This window comes from Leishmania braziliensis, chromosome 30, assembly GCF_000002845.2.
Source record: "Leishmania braziliensis MHOM/BR/75/M2904 complete genome, chromosome 30".
Lineage (NCBI taxonomy): Eukaryota > Euglenozoa > Kinetoplastea > Trypanosomatida > Trypanosomatidae > Leishmania > Leishmania braziliensis.
In genome coordinates, this window is record NC_009322.2 from 558,843 (window position 1) to 573,209 (window position 14,367).

General features: G+C 55.7%; 2 protein-coding genes across 2 annotated transcripts; both read left to right on the forward strand.

The window, feature by feature from the left end:
- Positions 1–240: 240 nt before the first annotated feature.
- LBRM_30_1660 (conserved hypothetical protein) lies at positions 241–1,839 on the forward strand (the record flags this gene model as incomplete). Its single annotated transcript, XM_001566745.1, has 1 exon — positions 241–1,839. One exon carries the CDS (start codon positions 241–243, stop codon positions 1,837–1,839), a length of 1,599 nt encoding a protein of 532 aa, XP_001566795.1.
- Positions 1,840–9,868: 8,029 nt separating this feature from the next.
- On the forward strand, positions 9,869–13,126 carry LBRM_30_1670 (putative ferric reductase; the record flags this gene model as incomplete). Its single annotated transcript, XM_001566746.1, has 1 exon — positions 9,869–13,126. One exon carries the CDS (start codon positions 9,869–9,871, stop codon positions 13,124–13,126), a length of 3,258 nt encoding a protein of 1,085 aa, XP_001566796.1.
- Between the last annotated feature and the right edge of the window lie 1,241 nt (positions 13,127–14,367).

The window sequence follows — 14,367 nt, forward strand, 5'->3', positions numbered from 1 at the left end:
ACCTAGCCGCAACGCAGTCTTTACTGCTGTCGGACTCAATTTTGTTTGGTCGTTCTATCCAAGGCCTTACCTCCACCACTCGTTCTTTTTCCCCTCAACATACTTTGCGTCTCTTTCCCCAAAGTTTTCCGCTTTCCAATACGGGGCAGGCGCATCTGACGAGGGAAGAGGGCGGAAGAGACAGACCCTTTTTTCTTTTGTTTCTCATGTCTTGTACGGTCTAACCCCCAGCAGGATATCATGAGTGGCGACCCTCTAACCCTTGTCGTGTACGCCGGGCAGATGGCCACGTACGTGTGCGAAGGTGGCGACGTGCAACCAACGTATCCCATTCTGCATTCCATCACAGAGGAGGTGTTGCGGCTGTTGCGGCAGGAGCAGCGTCAATCAACAGCGCCGGATCACTCTACGTCCGCCTCGTCATCATCGACGACATACGCGTCAGGGGATCGCGCGTCGCTCCTGAAGCAGCAAGCGCAGGAGCTCCGCTGCCGCTTGCTTCCCCTCATGCAGGGGCGATTTGTGCTGCTTGTGGTGCCGCTGAGCAGCACCGCTTCTTACCGCGAAGAGTGGACGCAACTCTGTTTCGATGAGTCTGCTCTTGCTCGGAGGCTGGTCATGCTGGCTGACACAGTAGCGAGCGCCTTCGCCTGCGGCATGGACAGCTGTGTCGTAGTCCACGCCTCCTTGTCTACTGTAAGTATGTGCCGAGTGAAGGCGGGCTGCTCCACGCGGCACAGCAACTCGCATATGGGCAGTGTGCAGATGCTATGCGGGGCGAAGCTGTCTCTGCAGCTGACAGAGGAATGGCCGAAGCTGACTTTCTCCGTGACCGCTTCCGACTCGAATTCAGTGCCAGAGCTCGTACCCTCCAACGATGCTGAGGTGACGGCTGGTATAGGAGGTGGCACTGACATACATCTGGGAAGCAGCGGGGTGGGTGCATTGGTGGACTTGGCAAGCCCCAAGTACCGAGACGCGCTAATTCGCGCCTTTGGATTCAAGGCATACAGCGCTGTCGTTGTGCGTTCCCAGATGGAGGCACAAGAACCCCAGGAGACAATGACAACGTCCTCGAAAGGAAAGGGCAAAGGCGGCCGCCGCCAGCGTGCGTCATCGCTCCTCGATGAACTACGCCAGGTGTACCCGCGCGCAGTTCGTCAAAGGCCCGGCCAACTGGAGAGGCTGCTTGCCCGGGTGGTGCATGGTGGTTCAACCACACCTGCTTCCGCTATTCGTCAAGACGGCGGCGAGCCATGCGTGCTGGCAGGAGAGGCCCTCGCTATCCCCTACGTATACGCCTTGTTTGCGTACGTGGTCAAGCGCTGTGGCGACGATGTCTGGGCTGTCGTGCAGCGCGAGCGGCGGGCGCGGAAGCGATCTCTGACCACGTCGCATCTGCAACATCGACCCTTCCCCAGCCACCTTGAAGGTCATCGAGGCACCGCAAACAAAGCCGAGTCTGGGGAGACTCACTCAGGCGCAAGCGGCGCCTGTGATGAAGTTGCCCCAGGCACGCACCGGCAGAACTCCAGCACAAGCAGCAGCACTCGTAGCGGTAAGGGTGACAGTGAAGACGAGGGGGTTGAAAATGAGAGCTCTTGTTCGAACTCCTCATCGCATTCGTCTTCCGTGACTTCGCTGCTCGACAAGAGCGAGAAGGATACGTGGCTGCGGTTGCAACGGACACCGCTGCCAGAGGCGCCTTGGTGGCTGCCGCTCCTTGGCGGATCGATTGTCAGTCGCCTCACCGACCAGGATGTGCAGCGGGCCCTGATCACCGCCGAGGAGGCGCGCGAGACAAGGGGCACAGTGGTGCACTGGAAGATGCTTCTCTGAGTGCGTCTGCGTATACTAGCTTCTCTCTCAGTGTGGGTAGACGTTATAACATTGGCAAAGAAGTGTAGGCTTCTCGCTGTTCTCTTTTTTTTTGGGGTTTCGTGTGCAAGCGAGCACGGCGTCGCTCTGGCAAGAGATGGCGCGACACGAAACCCCCCAGTGGGCGGGAGGGGGGAACACGAAGTGCAAATGTGGCTTTTGCACTGCCGGTACCTGCGAGTGTCTCGCGTTGCGCAACCCGAGAAAGACACACCCACACCCACACACACACAAGAAGGGTTTCGGCTCTTACTTTAACGGCGAATCCGTGGCAATCATGTGCGTCATGTAACTTCTCATGGCATCTAGCAGAACTCTTCAGTTTTTTCCTTTGTCGCGGCTGTTGTCATCTCGCCTCCCTCCATTCTGGGTCACACCGCCCCCCCCTTGTTCCTCTTTTCCTCCTCCTTCCCTCTCCCTATTCCCCCAAATGGCCAGAAGTCAGGTCCAACTTCAACCATACGCACAGTACCGACACTCGTCCCAGACATGCACTAAACACCATCGAACTTCCTAACGCTCCAGTTTGGCCTCCCCCCACTCTAGTCACCCTCATGCACACCAGCCTGTGGTAGTCTTTGTGTCTACCTCCCTCCCTCTTCTTTTGGGGTTTCTTTTCTCTTTCTCGCGTGTGTGAATCGATTTCGGTTCACTGGACTACTTTCGCCACAACAACGAAGAGACCGAAAAGGAAAGTGACACACCCACGCGCACTGAGTCTCCACTGTCATCACATCACCCCCCCCCCCCCACCGCATCCACCACCTAAGTTGAGTGAGATATGAAGCGCACGCAGGAGGGAGGTGTGGGCGAGATAGGGGCGCTCCTAGGCAGTCAGCAAAAGCGTGGGGGAACCCCCAAACGCTGTCAAGAGAGAACGTTTTCATAGTTGAACGTACAGAGAGCTGCATGCATCAACTATCGCCTGCTGGCCCTTGTGCGTTTCTTCTTTTCGTCTCCTTATCGGTGTTGTGCTTCTAGCTTCACCGTCTGTGGTAAGCCCCCCCTCCAACCTCAGCTCCTCTGCTACCCCCCTCGCCCACCCCTCGCTCAAGCTGAAGCGGTCTCCGAGGGGGAAAAAAAGGTCGAACTCGAAAACAGTTTTCTGAAGTCAACGTAAAGGGGTATGGAGCATCGTTACTCACGCTAGCAAAAGAGGAGGGAGGCGTTTTCAGTGCCTTCACTTGCGCTAACTCGTTGCGTACGCACCGCTGCATTCCATTCACCCGTACTTCTCTCGCATGGCGTTCTGACTTCTGACTCTTGAAGTGTCGATTGATTTCTCCTGTGTGTGTGTGTGTGTGTGTGATGCTTCCTTTGCTTTGGAGTGGCACGCGAACGTTCCATTCAAAGGTCGATTTTTCTTTATCTGAGTAGGAGTGGTCCCCTCTTCCTCGGGCCTCTCTTCCCAGTTAACCCGGCAACAGCGGTGACGTTGCTGCACACCACATCATCGTCTTCTGAACACATTTCTCTTCCTCTTAGTTTCGTCTTCACATTTCAGTTCCTTCTTTTCTATTCGATTTTTCTAGCTGGCTTACACATGACGATCTGATTACACACCCCTCACCCGCGCTGCATGGGCTTCCCTCATCAGGTTTCTGCCGCTGCCCTTGTACGCCTTAGGGGCGGCGGGCTGTTGGCTCGTTGTGTGTAGGCACAGCCACTGTTGTGAAGGGCGTGCAGATTCCGGGGAGGGCGGCGTGCCCCTGCCACCACAGGCTCGCGTAGGCGCCACGCCTGTCGCGGCACATGCTGGCAAGCCATCCCTGTTTTTCCCTTGGGTCTCCGATATTCGGGGGGTGGTGAAGAGAAATCAGGCATTACTTACACTTGGCTGGGCTTTCACTGTCGAGTGGCAGCGGTCGAGAAAAGGATTGCCTTTCTAAGGTTCAGGAAAGGCCCGCGAATTGCAGCTTCATAGTGCAGTAACACGTCAAACGTGTATGGCGCTTTGCGTCTATCCTCTCCTTCATTCACATAGCATTGTAGCTAGAAAGCGCGCCTCGCCCTCGGTGCTATTCCCCCCCCCCCTCCCCCTTATCCCCTCTTTACAGACGACACATCGGCTGAAAGAAGAAATTTGTTCGTGTCGTTACCAGTCATCGCTCGACAAAAACTACTGCGGATCAAGCGTGTCGGACACCAGAGTCGGTAACCGACTAATGCAAGCGTCGTCTCTCGCACTCCTGGAGAGGTAAAGGGAGCAGATTACACTGCAGTGGAGAAACTGAAGGCAGAGAAGGAGGACGATTCTATTGGCCCTCTCAGCGCCGAGGCAACCCACAGCAAACATGGAAAGCGTAACGTACCTCATGGAGGAGAGACGTATGCGCAAGCACCAGTTACAAGTCTACCCCTGGATGCAGGAGCTGATCAGAGCCGAGGCACTTTGGGAGGAAGGGAACAACAACGTTTCAAAGGCCCGCAGCTCGCGATGAGCCAGAGGAGAGGTGAGCTCCGTGAGTCTCGCCCGGTAAGGCCATGTGATTTCCGTGGCAGTGAGGCTGGGCTAGTGCGTGCTCTTCTCAAATGACCTGAACAATGCACGCTACGCACTGAAGCACGTGATCCTCCACTTCAGCACTGATGACGCCATCAAAACGCACCATTGGCTTGTGGCCAGCCTCTGGGACAGGGGGGACGCACGGTGGCTTCCCCCTGGTGAGCGAGGTGCCGGACTGCAGAGTCCTCTTCCCCCCCCCCCTCCCAAAGCGACGCGTGCTCAACGCATCCTCTCTTAGAGGCTGAGTGGAAGGCAGCAAGTGGGGGCCTGGTTGGCAGCGCGGAGAGTGCTGTGACAGAGTTTTACAGGAAACTGGAGGACGACGCATTGCTTGGTGGCGGGCGCACATTCTCGTGTACGACGCCGAAGGGAACGAAGCGGGTGTGGCAGACGTGAGCGAGGTGGCGAGGCAGCTGAGCGCTCTGACATCTGCCCTGGTTGACAGTGCGAATTACCAGCTCAAAGGCTCTGAGGGGGCAAACATGCGGCAACGCCAATCCACGCCACGGCTGCGGCAGTTAATTACACCAGAGCGTTGTGGCAACAGGGGTCGTGGCCGAGGTCTGGGCGGCTTCCGAGGCGTATACCGCGGAGGTAGCGCTGAGGAGCAGCATCAGCAACGACAGCCCTCAAGGGAAAACGGAGGCAGGGCACCCCGTCGGGTGACTCAGAGAGGAGGGCAGTACAGCAGGAGGCTAATGGGAGATGCACCCAGGAGGTGGCGTGCCACACAAGAAGCGGGCAAGCCACAGGCTGGATTGGTCTACGCTAACACTGCACGCCAACCCCACTCCACTGCAAGTGCAGACGACTGGCCACTCCCACAGGAAACCCGACCTTTTGCGGCTGTACACCAAGCCAACACCTACGGAGAGACGCTACTGCATACTCCTTGCACGGGCGGCATCACGGACTGGCCGGTATCCTAACCCGCGATAGCACTTCCAGCACGGTACGACTGCGTATGTTCGGCTCAGCCCCCGTTTGTCATCGTCACACGGTACGCACGCACGCACGCCCTTCTCGAGAATCGCGACACAGCTGCCTCTGACCCTTGCCAAGTGCATGGCACAGCAGGGCTTTAGCGATGGCTGCAGGTTCTTCATGTGGGCCTCTACATAATCAGACGCTCTAGACAACGCGATACGACAGCCCCACACCGCACCATCCAGCTTGGGCCGGTTCTTCCGCGGAACCACCACAAGGAAGCCTCGAAAGAGAGAGATGGTCGTCTGACTCAGGGTCCGTCACTACCACAGCTGTGCCAAACTGCTGCACCGGCGCTGAAACTCACGGAGGTGCTGACTGTGAGGTTTGAGGCCGTAGTGCCACTAAAGAAAAGGTGAGGTGAGGGAGAAGTGGGCAGACGGAATATGCGAGTGCGCCGTGGAGAGAGCCGCTTGGTGATGCAAGACCAGCAGGGAGCGCACGTTTCTTCTTCGTTCCCCTACGCTTCACGCTCCCTGAATGGCGTGGAGAACCCCAGTGCGTGGTGTCAGGGTTGAGCACCCTACTCGCTGCGGGGAAGCCAAGCAGCTCCCCCTTTCCGCTGACCCATGCCGAACCACTTCTGGCGGTGGCAAGGCCGAGTGCCTACGACGTGGGGATGTCAGGGTGGCGTGTATCGCTGCTGACGTCTGCGGTCAGGCGGTGGATGGCGCTGCGTCGGAGCGACCTGCAACGGTGGACACGCTTGCACGATCCATGCGGTGGGGAGGCTGTCAGTGTGGCTCGAACGCATCTTGCCCGGCCGTCGCCGCCCACTGCTGCGGGGAGTCTGGGCCGCCCGGAGGGACGTCCCACGTGAGGGCTGGCATGATGCGAGTGGCTGGAGAGGATGGCCTTCGCGGCGTGGAGCGGGCAGAGCTTGAGGCAGGGCCCGTACTCAGGTCACTAAGTACCTTGCTGCAACGTGTGTCTACGGCTGCTTCGCCCTGCGCGGTGGGGCCTGTGTGACAGGGCTGGTGGAGGTGCGGAGGTTGAGCTCCTGGCATGTGGCAGGGAATTGGACTCGATGAGACAAAGCGGATGACTGTTTGCCTGTTTTCCAGCCCTTTCTGTGATCGTGCCTAGTCTGCGCATTCCAGCTTGACTGAGTGAGCTTGTCGCCACCCGGTGTTCAACAGGACGCCAGAATGCCACAGTTCATGCCTGATTGAGGAAGCAGCGAGCACCTGAACCACTTCATTTCATACAAGGAAGAATAAAATCATGCGAAATGAAAGCGTGCGCGTCATGCGTTGAAGGAATTCTTCGGACTGCGAACCTCTTTCGCTTAATCTTGTGGGACCTTTGAGCCGAAACAAACTATACTCGGCGAGCATTCATGTTACGCTGGAGAAAGAGGGACATCTCCTACGTCTTTCTCACACTCATGTTGTACTCTATACCTCTGCGTGTTCTCTCTCCCCTCTCTTTCTCATTCACGTTCTTAACACCGTGGCCCAACCACCCCCACCGCTTGGCGCCCTGTCGATCCACCATTCTTTGCTTCGACCCGACAAAGACGCTGCGCGCCTGCCATCCCCACCCCTCCCCCCCTCTCTCTCTCTCTCTCCTGTTCCATTGTGCTGGTGGGCGCTCTCTGACCCAGTGGAGGATTTCGTGCCCTTGTTTTCCTTGGACAGGTGCTACCCTCTTTCCCCCTTCTCCTTCAGACTCCTGTGCTCCGTCGCTGCTTCCTGAAAACAAAGAGAAGACCCTGAAGGGCGCGCTTCCAGAGCGTGGCGTTAAGTTTCTCGTGGAGGAAAGAAGTTTTTGGAGGCGGGAAAAACCTTCTGTGTCTTCGTGCTCATTCACGTCTTCGCTTCTAGCACACACACATACACACACAGATAGGCAGACCGAAAGTGAAGCAACACCCACCCGCCTCTGCACATTGTCTAGGGAGCGCCTTTCCCCAATTCCCGTCCTCTCCCCCTCCCTCTTCCTCCTACTCAACAAGCTTCCCATTGGTCTATCGGTGTGTCCGTGCGACCTTCCTCGGACAGCGTCGTCTTGGATGGGAACGGCAGCAGGCCTTTTTTTTCCTGTTTTTACTCCCTTTTGCGTGCGTGTGTGTGTTGGCTGCCGTGCCTGTTAGTGCCCGAGTCGAGGGGTGAGCGTATCCGTCTCGGGTAGGCCACATTTTGGGGCACCTGCCCACAGTCACTCATTCGCGGTACCTACCCACGCCCCTATCACTTCACCGTACTGCCGTACAAACAACAACAGCACCAACAACAACAGTCGAATAACCTGCAAATAAATATTTGATCAACTTGAGCGGAGACAGACAAGAACAGAAATTCTCTCCTCCAGACGGATTTCACTGTTCTCTTTTCCTTTCTTGTTTCCGCAATTGCCCTTCTCTATCTGGTAGCAAGCCAGTCCCGCTTTCTCTCTGCCTGAGTCGCCTTTCTTATCCTCATTAGACTCTCGCTGTTTGCCTCATCGCATCGCCTTGTGTGTGTATGTGTACTTCTATAGTCGACGAACGCCTTCTCGAAGTTTACCCCTTTTCCCAGGTGACGGCAACATCGTCTGAGTCGTCACACACACTCACGCGTACGCACAGAGGTGTAGATGGGGCGCGCTGGAAGATTTGACAACATCAACAGAGAAGGGTGCCGGTTTTCGTTCTCTTTTCCCTCTCTTGGATGCGCTTAAGCCCGTTCGTGTCTGTTGTCTTTTCTCTGCTTTTTGTTGTTGTGCGTACCTTTGGGGGTTTTCATGTAATTCTTTTTTTTACCCTCCTCATTTTGTGTCTGTCCTCCTGATTGTGGACGTGTTTCCCTTGTCCTTTTCCCTGTCGTGCTTCTACTTTGCTTGCCTGTTGAACGTGTTTCCCGACCTCTTCATAGCCCACCAGCAGACAGATAAAAGGCGACATCTGCTTTCTGTATGAGTACAAGCTGAGGCTACACCCAGGGACGCAAGCAGAAGCAACACCAACAACAACAAAGTACATATCAGGGCAGAAGGTCACAGAGGAGACCAAGACAAATCAACTATCCGTGCTTGTACCCTTCTCTTGTTTTTTTTTCTTTTACCTTCTTTCTCTCCAACTCTCTCTCTCTCTTTAACTAGTTCTCTGGACGTTTGTGTTCACATGGGATCTACAACTCTTTGTCTCTCTCTCTCTCCTGTCGCTTCCTTCGCCCTGTCACACACGAACACTCACGAACGCCTTTTATTTGTCATTTCTTCTCCTCGCGCTCGCGTGTATTTTGTTGTGTTTGCCTGTCCGTTGCCACATCACCTTTTGAGCGTGCATGTGTGTGTGTGTGTGTGCGTTCCAACATATATTTTCCACCTTGCTGGCTGTTTGTGTGAGCGGCTCTCTCTGTTTTCCCCTTTCTTCCTCTCACTGGTGTTCGGGAAAAGCACTTTAGCCGTGTGCTCGACTCTCTGCCTATCTTCTTTCCAGACAACTTTTAGCTTCATCCCTTCTCCATCGTTTGCTCAACTTCAGTGGTGTCTTGTCTCCTTTCTCTGTCTTTCGTTCACTATTTTTTTTTGTTTCTTTCGCCCTTTCACGTCAAAGTGAGAGCACAACTACAAGGCGAAAAAATTCTGACAACTCTCAAGAATACGAACACACCACGACGACAACAACTAGTTTGACATATCCCCCTTGCTTTCTTGCATCCCAGCTCCATTTGCCCTTTGAGAAAAGTGAAGGCAGAACAGTGATCAACACTCTTGTAGCTTTCTAGCTCAGCTTTGGTTCTCGACTGTGTAAGTGAATAGCTGGCTTCGTGTGCGTGTACCGATAACCCCAACTAAAGAGCATCTCTTTGCTGCTGTCTCTCCGCCTCTCCTCTCTCTGTGCAGGCGAAGCAGCGTGCATTTCGTTCGTTCCTTTCTCTTTTATTTCGTTTCTGCGCACAATTCGCCTTCCCGGGACTTGTGCATCTTCTCTTTTGCTCCCCCCCCCTCCCTCCCCTCCCCTCCCCTCCCAGGCTCCCTAGCACAACCCCTGCGCAAGTGACGCTGTGTCTAGTGAGTCTGAGCCTACCCACCTCTTTTCTCCCCCCGGGATTTTTCTCGTTCTTTTTCGTTCATTCTGTTTTTTTTTTTTTGTGCATCCGCCTCTCGTTTCTCGTGTGCCTGCCTGTCTGTGCGCTTGCTGTGTTGTGCGCCTCCATCACAGCTTCACACAGCTGTGGATTACGTCCCAAACCAGCGCAAGAGCAACCGACAAAGAAGAAGAAGAGAGAGAAGCATACAGAACAACTTTAACTGCACGAGAATCAACGTGCCGATCGCGACGTCCGGCAGTTTTATTCTCACTCTTTTCTTTTTTCACTTTCGTTTACGTCATCGTTTTCTCCGTGTCTTTGACTCGGGTGATCGCCTCTACCTGCCTGTCTGTCTGTGCGCGTGTATTAACGCTAAAGCGCCTGCACTTCACGTTGAGGCGAGAATTTTGATTCTCTTTTATTGGTGAATCGTCCAGCTTGCTTATATATATATATTTCCCCGGTCTCAACTGTGAGGATGATGCACATTACTCCCCTGACACTCACGGCGCAGCTGTGCTACCTGATTGGTGGCACTGTGATTTGCGTTTTCTTCACTATCTTTGGCTATCTGGTGTGGCGTGCTCAGGGGTATTACCAACTAACCCCTCCAGGGGAGAAACGCCGCGCCGGGTTTACGCCAAACGGTATCGCCGGCATCACGGCGTTCTTCACCTTCGCTGGTCTCGCTGTGGTGCTTCTAATCGAGACGACCGTCTTCTACGTGCGCTACGCCTTCCACCCATCCCACAAGGGCCGATACTGGGCGATGCATCGGTGCGCCGCTGTAATCTTTCAGGCTGCTGTGGGTAGCCTCTACGTCGCAACTGGTGTGGCGCTCCTCGTCAAATGGGGTGGCAATTCCGCACAGTGCGCTTTCATCTTTTGCTTGGGAATCGACCGGTATCCGTCCCTCTCCCTAACGCGGGGCGAAAACTTCAACATTCTTCTCTCCGTGATCATCTTCTTCGTCCTGGTGCCGGCAGGGCTGGTGTTGCTGTGCCGCGCCTTCTCTACTGTCATGCTGCAGTTGGCCGAGAGGGTGGTGCGCAAGCGCGGCTCGGCGAGCGAGGGAGCCGACGCGCAGGTGTTCAACAGCACACCGGGACAGCCCACTGGTGAAGAGACGTCTTCGTCCGGAAGCAGTGGCGGTGCGAAGGCCTCGGTGGCGACAGAGACAAACCCAATGGGGAAGCCGGTGAGCATGCGGCCATTTCACGCGGAGCCGAGGGTGAAGCAAGTGTGCCGCCTTATCGGCGTGCTGATCGGTATCCTGGTGTACGCTATCGTCTCCTTCTGGCTGCCGAACGACTCGCGTCGCTTCAACGCCAACTACATTGCCGCCTTTGCGCGCAACAGCATCGCGCGTGACCGTCGTACTAATAGCACGACTGTACCCGATATGCCATACGCATGGTTCCGCACTGGTCAGATTCGTTGCTCTGATGACCTGACGCTAAAGCTGTTTCCCGGCAACGTCTTCTTCTATGCGTACCTGTTGGCGACGGCGATCATTATATTTGTGCTGCGGCAGACGCAGCGCGGGCGGTACTGGGTGCAGCGCCGCATCCCACTGTGCGCGTGCTTCACATATGGCGAGGCCGCCTTCGTTGTCGCCACGACGCTGCTCTCGGTCATGTTCTTCATCTACTGGCTTCGCGACCACAACTACAAGCAAACCTGGAGTGTGACAGCGAAGGAGAGTGTACAGATTGAGGCGCCGGAGCGATGGGGCCGCGGACTGGGGCAGCTGGCCATTCTCTTCCTTTCACTGCTGCTGTTGCCGGTGGGTCGTCAGTCGATTGTCGTCAGCGTGCTTGGTGTGTCGCGGGATGGCATGCTGTGGTTCCATCGTGCGGTCGGCTACGCCATGCTGGCAGCTACGGTCGGTCACGTTGTGGCCTTCTACGTGTCCTACGCCAGTTTCGGCTATCTCATGCAAAACTTGAACACCGTTGCCAATCGCGTCTGCAAGAAGGGGGTTTTCGACGACTATAGTGTTTTAGTGGCGACGTGGACGACGTGGTTCCTGCTGATTGCCATGGGCATCTTCGGCCTAAGCTTCATACGCCGTCGCTACTACGAGCTGTTCTACTATACACACCTTGCCGCGACGTACATGACGCTGCCCGCCATGGTTTTCCACGCCTCTGCTGGCTGGATGTACCTGCTCCCCGGCATGACGATATTCCTGGCTGACCAGCTGGTGCGTCTGTGGCAGCGGACCGCCGTGGTGCGCATTGTGCACGCGCGCGTGATCAGCGAGGACACGACGGAGCTTGCCTTCTCTGTGCCCGGGCGGTGGGACATGCAGCGCGTACACCCAGGGCAGTATGTGCTGGTGTGCGTACCGGAGCTGACGGCTTTGCAGTGGCACCCCTTCACGCTCATCAACCTCGTGGACGAGGAGTCGGTGGCCGTCAAAAGCTCGAAGGTGAGTGCGGCGGGGACTGTGTTCTATGTGCACGTCAAATCCATGGGGCCAAAGACGTGGACAGGGCGACTGTACGACCTGGTGAGCCGTGGCGAGGAGATCACGATGGCTGTGGAGGGGCCGTGCGGGACGCCGGTAGACTACCGCCACTATGACGATATTGTTCTGGTTGCCGGTGGCATCGGCGCGACTCCGTGCGTATCGATCCTCGGGTCGCTGATGCGCCAGTTCGACGCTCTCGGTCACAGTGGCGCGAGGCCGCGTGTGAGCGTCATTTGGTGTACTCGCTCTGCTCGTCACGTGAACGCTGTAGCGAACATGCTGCAGCTGCCGGTGCGATGTGGCAACGTGGTTCGTCAACCTTGGACCCGGCCGGCGTTGGTGGGGAAGATCGACGCGTGTGCGGCACTCGAAGACCTGAATACGAATGTGAAGATGACTGCCAAGATCACCCAGTCTGTCAGCACTTTGGAGCAGGACGAGCCGTTGAACGAGGAAGTGGGTGTGATGGACGAGGCTGTCCGAGCTAGTGGCGACACAGAACAGCACTTTTCCTTCGACGTGTATGTTACTCTGAAGACGGAGCTGCAGCATTTTTCCACCGAAGCCGCTCATCAATTCGAGCAGTGCTCATCAAAATTGAGTGATCGTTTGACAGCAAAGCTGTATACAGAGTTGGATGATGGCCTGTACACTTGCGTGGATGCCATTGAGAACGCCCGGACTGTTTCGTACAGTTCTTCTCTGCAGAAGCAGAAGACAGCGGCGGTGACGGAGGCCGAGCCACACGTCACAGCCGATGATGCGGGCCAAGAGGGGGAAGAGATGGTGTTCTCCTCTGAGTCTGTGTGCAATGAAAGAGAATGTTCTGAGGGTCCCGGCGCCGATGTCCATGAAGAGAGCAGCGAAGGCGCTTCGCCTTGCATTGCCGGCAATAAGGAACAGGAAGTGGTGACTCGCGCCGCATCTGCGGTGGATGGGGAGAGCGTGGTGGTGCCGAGCGAATTCTCCCAGTGGTCACCGAGGTCTGTTATGGAGTCGGGCAATCAACTGGATGGCGGCGACAGCAGCAACGACAGCGAATGCGGACGTGTGGCGATACAGGTGTACTCAGGACGCCCCGATGTTGATCGCCTCATCCGCGAAGCACTCAACAAGCCTCGACCTGGCGTCGGGAAGCCCTCGAGGCTGGACAAGGCCCGCACGATGTTATTTGTGTGTGGTCCGAACGCGCTCGTTCGCCAGGTCATTTCCTCAGGGGTGCAGATCGGTGTGGCTGTACACAAGGAAGAATTTCTTTTCTAGGCCTCCCCCATGTGCGTGTGCGCATGTACCCTCTCCGTCGGCCTTACACTTCTCATGCTGGTTTCTCGCCTCACGCGCATTTCTTCAATGCTTTTTTTTTCTTCTTCTTATCCCACTGTCGTCCAATCAAGACTGGCAGAGGGAGGGAGCTCCGCGTAGGGCGTCGGCTCCCTCTCTCTTCCTTCTGTTCTTGCAGTCGCACATGTGTGTGTTTTGCGCATGCATGCTCTACAAGGCGCACGGCCTCACCGGAGAAGGCGATGCCTGAGAAGGGCTTTGCGTATGCATACATGAATGTGTGTGGGTGTGTTTCTGCGTACGAGAGTGAAGGAAGAAATGAGTTTCAGCTCTCCCCCTCCGCCCTTTGTATCTCCCGTTTTCCCTTCTTGCTGTTGTTGCGGCTTATGCACATGTCTATGCCTCCTGTGCTTGTCTCTCTCTCTCTTGTACATATTTTTTCTGAGGGGGCGTATCGTGCGTGCGTAGTGTGTGTGTGTGTGTGTGTGTGTGTGTTTGGATGCATCTGCAGCTCCACCTCTCGCTCCCGCTTTCATTTTCTCTGACCCACTCCACACTGTCAACTGTTCTGCTTTGGCCGCTATATTCACGTCGTTCCTCTTTTTCACCGAAAAAGAGAAGCAGACTAGCCACGACACTATTCAGCAGCCGCGGAGAAGGAAGCGAAAGCAACACAACAACCCCAGCGATAGCAACAGAACTACTCAAGCCTGCAAGAGTATAGTGACCTTCAGCAAAAGATGATAGGATCACATATAAGGAAGTGGAGGAAGGAAGACGTTGGGTACTTTCTCTCTGTGGATTTTTTTTTTAGTGGACCCGGATGTGGGCGTGCGCAGGCTTGGGAGTGGCATGAGCCTGTGAAGTCGTATTATGAAGTCGGGAATGAGGAGCGAGGGAGGGGTGCTGGGCTGACATATTTTATTCTTCTCTCTTCTGCACAGCCACGACTTCATTTATGCGCGTGCGTGGGTGGTGGCTGCCCCTCTCTTCAAACGACCCCGACTTCCTCTTGCCACCTCTTTTTCTTGCCTTACTTCCCTGCGTCATTGCGACTTCCTTCTCTCTCCCCCTCTACTCACTCACCCCTTTCCCTATCGCAGGTCGTCGCCATGCGTATTTCTTGCCGTCCTTTGGCCTCATTACGACGACTTTGTTTTCCGCTGCGTGATAGTGGTGGCATGTTGCTGGCCGATAGACTATGGAGCAGCAAGGCACGCCTA